At 44.0% G+C, this 6,543-nt stretch overlaps 1 protein-coding gene across 1 annotated transcript in view; it reads right to left on the bottom strand.

The window, feature by feature from the left end:
- Positions 1 to 6,278, bottom strand: part of LOC113636981 (transmembrane channel-like protein 7) — a 10,479-nt gene extending 4,201 nt beyond the window's left edge. Inside the window, exons 1-9 of the mRNA XM_027137355.2 lie at positions 6,038 to 6,278; positions 5,024 to 5,333; positions 4,663 to 4,805; positions 3,629 to 3,885; positions 1,817 to 1,962; positions 1,488 to 1,635; positions 1,051 to 1,224; positions 235 to 389; positions 17 to 137 (exon numbers count right to left, since the gene is read on the bottom strand). Of these exons, the coding sequence (XP_026993156.1) occupies positions 17 to 137; positions 235 to 389; positions 1,051 to 1,224; positions 1,488 to 1,635; positions 1,817 to 1,962; positions 3,629 to 3,885; positions 4,663 to 4,805; positions 5,024 to 5,333; positions 6,038 to 6,056 (1,473 nt within the window). The 5' untranslated portion in view covers positions 6,057 to 6,278. The remainder of the gene's footprint in view (positions 1 to 16; positions 138 to 234; positions 390 to 1,050; positions 1,225 to 1,487; positions 1,636 to 1,816; positions 1,963 to 3,628; positions 3,886 to 4,662; positions 4,806 to 5,023; positions 5,334 to 6,037) is intronic.
- Positions 6,279 to 6,543: the final 265 nt, after the last annotated feature.

Here is a 6,543-nt window from a genome sequence, read left to right as displayed (position 1 = left end):
GTGTGTGGGTACTCACAGGGTAAAGTGTATGGTTGTATCCACAGGGACACGGCGTGTCCCCTGTTGATAAGCAGGTGATCTGAGACCACAAAGAGAACAACAGGACCCCGATACTGGCCAAACGCATAAACACACACCTGTAGGGCAAAAACATCAAAACATGATCATCCACTGACACACACGCACACACACACACACACACACTGATGCACACACTTACACACACTCACAGACCTGAGAAGTGTGAAGCGGATCTCAAAGGCAGGAGAATAATCCTCAAAGCTGATGATGATGCTGAAGATGATGGGAGTGATGAAGTTGGCCAATGTGATGACAATGGAGGGCAGATACTCAAATATCAACTCAACTATGAAGCTATACCGCATATTCTGTACACACACACACACACACACACACACACACACACACACATCACTGAGATGGTTACTTTGAAATAGTATACAGGCCATTGATGTCTAATGTAAGATACTTCAGTTCCACACACACACAGACACACACAGACACACACACACACACACATAGACACACACACAGACACACAAAAACACACAGACACACACACACACACACACACACACACATAGACACACAAAAACACACATAGACACACACAGACACACAAAAACACATAGACACACACACACACATAGACACACACACACACAGACACACACAGACACACAAAAACACACATAGACACACACAGACACACACACACACATATAGACAGACACACACAGACACACAAAAACACACATAGACACACACAGACACACAAAAACACAGACACACACACACACACACACACACACACACAGACACACAGACACACAAAAACACACAGAGACACACAGAGAGAAACACACAGACACACACACACTCACACACACACAGACACACACACACAGATACACACACACAGAGACACACAGAGACACACACACAGAGACACACAGAGACACACACACACACACAGATACACACACACAGACACACACAGACACACAGACACACACACACAGAGCATACCTGAGCCTGAGCCTGCTGGGAGAAGATGGTGGCAGTGTAGATGCAGTAGAAGCAGCAGGCAAGCACAGCCATCACAAAAAGGTTGAGGGCGACTCGGATGGAGTATATACGACATTTTTCTTTCTGGGAACGTTCGGCCATCTTCTGTCTGATCCGCTCTTCCTCCAGATCTGTCTACACAGACAGGCGTCAGTAAGAAGCACAAACTAACCCTTGTGTCTAAACGTTATGATTAGACATTAACCAACTCAGACCGATGATGTCACTCTCTGTGTCTGTAATAGTGCACCATGGGAGTTCTGATGGTCACTGATTGTGTAGGAGAATTTATGTTGTTCTTTTCAGCTTCTCTTTAGAACAGAATCCAGAATGGTATATGATGTAAACACATGCTAGTGTGTGTGTGTGTGTGTGTGTGTGTGTGTGTGTGTGTGTACCTTGAGTTCATACAGCAGGCTGCTGTGTTTTAAACGTGCTGCATTCTCATTAGTTATACAGAAATCCCAGCCAGCAAAGATCTTATTACAAAAACTCTGGAAACGATCTTCGTCCTGAATCAGCTTCCTCCTGAAGCCTGCAGCTGACCTGTAAACACACACACACACACACACACACACTGTCTTCAGTAAAGGTTTGATGTTTGAGTGTGTACTATGGAAGATTTACAGGCTTGTGATGTGACACCTGTGTAATAATCAGACTCTAATCACTGGGGCAAAAACAAACGTGTTGGGGTTCTAATTGTGTTCAGTGTATTAACACTTACCTCTTAACAATCCAGATTAGACTGAGCAGCAGGTAGGTGATGGTGCAGAGCACGTAGGCTAATGGCAGGTTATAGCTGAAGTTTGAGACGTTGACAGTCTCCACATTGTAGTAACCATAAAACAGGTAGGTGTGTTCCAGGAAGCCCTGCACACACACACACACACACACACACACACACACACACACACACACGTTTGTAGTCATATTGAACCATCGGGGCAATGATGGGTGTGTTCAATGTGTGTTCAGTGTGTGTTCAGTGCGTGTTCAATGTGTGTTCAGTGTGTGTTCAGTGTGTGTTCAGTGCGTGTTCAATGTGTGTTCAGTGTGTGTTCAGTGCGTGTTCAATGTGTGTTCAGTGCGTGTTCAATGTGTGTTCAGTGTGTGTTCAGTGTGTGTTCAGTGTGTGTTCAGTGCGTGTTCAATGTGTGTTCAGTGTGTGTTCAGTGCGTGTTCAATGTGTGTTCAGTGTGTGTTCAGTGCGTGTTCAATGTGTGTTCAGTGTGTGTTCAGTGTGTGTTCCTGTCATTGTCCCAGACAGCAGGATGATAATGTGTCTGTTTGTAGAGTGTTCGTGTGTATGTGTGTGTGTGTGTGTGTTCCTCTCACTATGATGAACAGTAGGATCGTGATGTGTGTGTTCGTATGTATAAGTGTGTGTGTGTGTTCGTGTGTATAAGTGTGTGTGTGTTCCTTTCACTAAGATGAACAGTAGGATCGTGATGTGTGTGTTCGTGTGTATAAGTGTGTGTGTGTGTTCCTCTCACTATGATGAACATTTTTGACGTTAATGTGTGTGTTCGTGTGTATAAGTGTGTGTGTGTGTGTTCCTCTCACTATGATGAACATTGTCGACATTAATGTGTGTGTTCGTGTGTATAAGTGTGTGTGTGTGTGTTCCTCTCACTAAGATGAACATTTTTGACGTTAATGTGTGTGTTTGTTGAGCATTTATGTGTGTGTTCCTCTCACTATGAAGAACGTTGTCGACATTAATGTGTGTGTTCCTGTGTATAAGTGTGTGTGTGTGTGTTCCTCTCACTAAGATGAACATTGTTGACATTAATGTGTGTGTTCGTGTGTATAAGTGTGTGTGTGTGTGTGTTCCTCTCACTAAGATGAACATTGTTGACATTAATGTGTGTGTTCGTGTGTATAAGTGTGTGTGTGTGTGTGTGTTCCTCTCACTAAGATGAACATTGTTGAGCATTAATGTGTGTGTTCGTGTGTATAAGTGTGTGTGTGTGTGTGTTCCTCTCACTAAGATGAACATTGTTGAGCATTAATGTGTGTGTTCCTCTCACTATGATGAACATTGTCGACATTAATGTGTGTGTTCCTGTGTATAAGTGTGTGTGTGTGTGTTCCTCTCACTAAGATGAACATTGTTGACATTAATGTGTGTGTTCCTGTGTATAAGTGTGTGTGTGTGTGTGTTCCTCTCACTATGATGAACGTTGTCGACATTAATGTGTGTGTTTGTTGAGCATTAATGTGTGTGTTTGTTGAGCATTTATGTGTGTGTTTGTTGAGCATTAATGTGTGTGTTTGTTGAGCATTAATGTGTGTGTTTGTTGAGCATTTATGTGTGTGTTTGTTGAGCATTTATGTGTGTGTTTGTTGAGCATTTATGTGTGTGTTTGTTGAGCATTTATGTGTGTGTTTGTTGAGCATTTATGTGTGTGTTTGTTGAGCATTTATGTGTGTGTTTGTTGAGCATTTATGTGTGTGTTTGTTGAGCATTTATGTGTGTGTTTGTTGAGCATTTATGTGTGTGTTTGTTGAGCATTTATGTGTGTGTTCCTCTCACGGTGCCAGACAGCAGGTCGATGATGTGCTGGTGGAACATGACCAGTCCCTTCTGAGAAGAGGAGTGGGAGTAAACACTGCACTCACTTCCTGTCACACCTCCCCCCATCGTCAGAGTGGAGTTGATGGACAAGGTGTGCTTGGACACAATGATGGGTAACATGACAAAAGTGAACATCAGCAGGAACATCACAAAGTTCAGGAGGACCAAGAAGCGCAGGAATGAGAAGTATGACAGGATCCCTGTACCGAACATACCTAAGAAACAGCGACAGAGAGAAAGAGGAATCGTCACACAGTTGTCTGACACCACTACAGGACAAGAGCATAGCTAACTAGAGTGTACATTTCCTGTAGAAAATGTGAACGTGGCAAGTTCCCCTCATCGTGCATGTTGTGCTAATTTCTGATTCTCTGGTGATGTCACGTGACGTCACATGACGTGACTAGAATACACGTGAGGCAGTTCCCCTCATCGTGCATGTTTATATTAGATTCTCGGGTGACGTCATGACGTGACTGATGTGCTGAGTGTTTTGATGTCACATGTCCATGTTGTGCTAACGTTGTGATTTGGCCGCTTTTTCGTCTGTTGTGAGATTTCTGTGGATGTTCACACAGAGACCCTAAACTGGACTTGGAGCCTAAAGATCTCACACAAGAAGAGAGATTACACTCAAGTCTCATCCAGTCTAAATGTGACTCACACTGAAGATCATTTCAACAGAATTATAACTGCTTGACTTTATAGTGCACAGTTCAGTAATAATTTGATGACGATCCCTGTCTCCGGTGTCACCCAGCAGAGAAGGCGTTCCGTTGTCATTCTGGTTCCTCTCACGGTTTCTCCCTTATATGGTCTCAGGGGGTTTGTCCCTCAACACCATCACCTCTGACTCCTTCATGAACTTAAATCTAAATCTACAGCTGCTTTGGTAACAGTGCAGTGAAGAGAGAGAGTGTGAAAGTTTCAGTGTATTCAGTGCGTGTGTGTGTGTGTGTGTGTGTGTGTGTGTTTAGTGTCTGTGTTCAGACCCTCTATAAGGTGTATATCACTCCTCCAGAGCTGCAGTGTGTTCATTAACACCATGCTGTCCTCCTTCATCCTCTTCAGATAGTGACGAGTGCTGATTCTCCACGGAGAACACACACCCAGCTCTCTGTCCTGCTGCACCTCCCTGCACACACACACACACACACACACACACACACACACACACACACACACACAAATATTGAAAAATAAGTCCAATTATACAACATATACTATATGTAGATATATGTGCACTGTTTTATACAACATACCTACACTGTGCTGCACATTTTGCACACACTCTCACACACACAGTCACACACACACACACTCACACACACAGTCACACACACACACACATACCTGTGTTTGCGCTTCTCCTCCATGGTCCATGGAAGTTCTCGAGCAGGTCTATGTTCGGTGGCTCCACGAATGATTCTGTCCCCCCTCCCGTACGCCCATTTCCTGTCCTGAAGCCCACCCCCTCCTTTGGTCCTGCCCTCTCCACTTGCCCCAACTTCTGAGGAGCTGCTTGTTGAGCTGTAGTGGCCCCGTGCGGAACTGCGCCTCTTACTGCTGCCTGAGGACTTCCTCCTGTACAGCAGAGACTGGTAACTGGGCAGCTGGTCCAGCAGGGGATTACTGACCGCTGCCTGCCTGCTGGAGTAAAACACTGACACACACACACACACACACACACACACACACACACACACACACACACACACACAAGGATTCAGTCATTCACTACCACAAACAGAAAAGAAGAGAAAGGAGTCTCCAGTTTCAGCCCTGTGTAAAAGTTGTAATTCTGGACAGAAATGTGTTTCCTGAGTGAGAGAAAGAGGCACTAACATGTTCCACAGGGTTAAATGTAAACTGTGTGCTGACTTGTGCATTAATAAATAGGTTATAACTACTGGCATATTGCTGTTATGTGAACTCTTATGTAGAGTGTCTATGATCACTGGGCACAAAGCTTTACTGTCACAATCCTAATCAGTGACCTAACCCTATAGTGATGAGTGTGATGAATAAAGTGTTCACACTCCTCCCTGCTATTCACTCCGCTTTATTTATTAATGAGCGGCTGGCATGGCAACGGTGAGGTCACTGTCAACAACAACAACAACAACAACAACAACAACACAACAACACCTAGGCGTTTCATTTCACAGAGACATTATACGCAATAAACTCAAATGACTAATGATGAAGTCACAATAATAATTTTTAATATTTATATATGCATTTTATATACATTATAATAAAGGAGGTGTAATGTTAGCGTGTGAGCGTTAGCCTGTACACGACAAGTTGTGACAGGAACTTCAGGAAGTTAGCTTACTTGTGCTAACTGTGTGTAACATTACTCACCTCCATCCACGGCGTCCATTGTTTATCTTCCCTTCCCTGAGTGATCACACTCTCTCACACACACACTCACACACACACACACACTCACACACACACACACACACACACTATGGACACCGTTCTCTTTATGTCATTAATCTCTTCACAGCAGTTTTCACGGTGTCCGAACGGAGCGTGACGACAAACTCCACATTCCCACTGACATTCCTAAAGTAACTCCCCCGCGCGCACCCGTGTCAATGCGCGTGCTCGTCTCACTGCCCATATGGGAACGCGCATGACGCCTTAAAGGAGAAATAATAATAGTGAAAAATTTAGTTTTCCGTGTGCGCGCATTTAATGTTTAATCATTCTGTGATTAACTGGGACTTCAGTCATAGTCATGATTATTGTATGGAACACACACTTCCTAGATTACACTACTGAACACACACACACACACACACACACACACACACACACACACACACACACACACATCCTAGATTACACTACTGAACACACAC

The sequence above is a fragment of the Tachysurus fulvidraco genome, chromosome 18 (assembly GCF_022655615.1).
Source record: "Tachysurus fulvidraco isolate hzauxx_2018 chromosome 18, HZAU_PFXX_2.0, whole genome shotgun sequence".
Lineage (NCBI taxonomy): Eukaryota > Metazoa > Chordata > Actinopteri > Siluriformes > Bagridae > Tachysurus > Tachysurus fulvidraco.
This window is presented reverse-complemented; position numbering and strand designations above follow the sequence as displayed.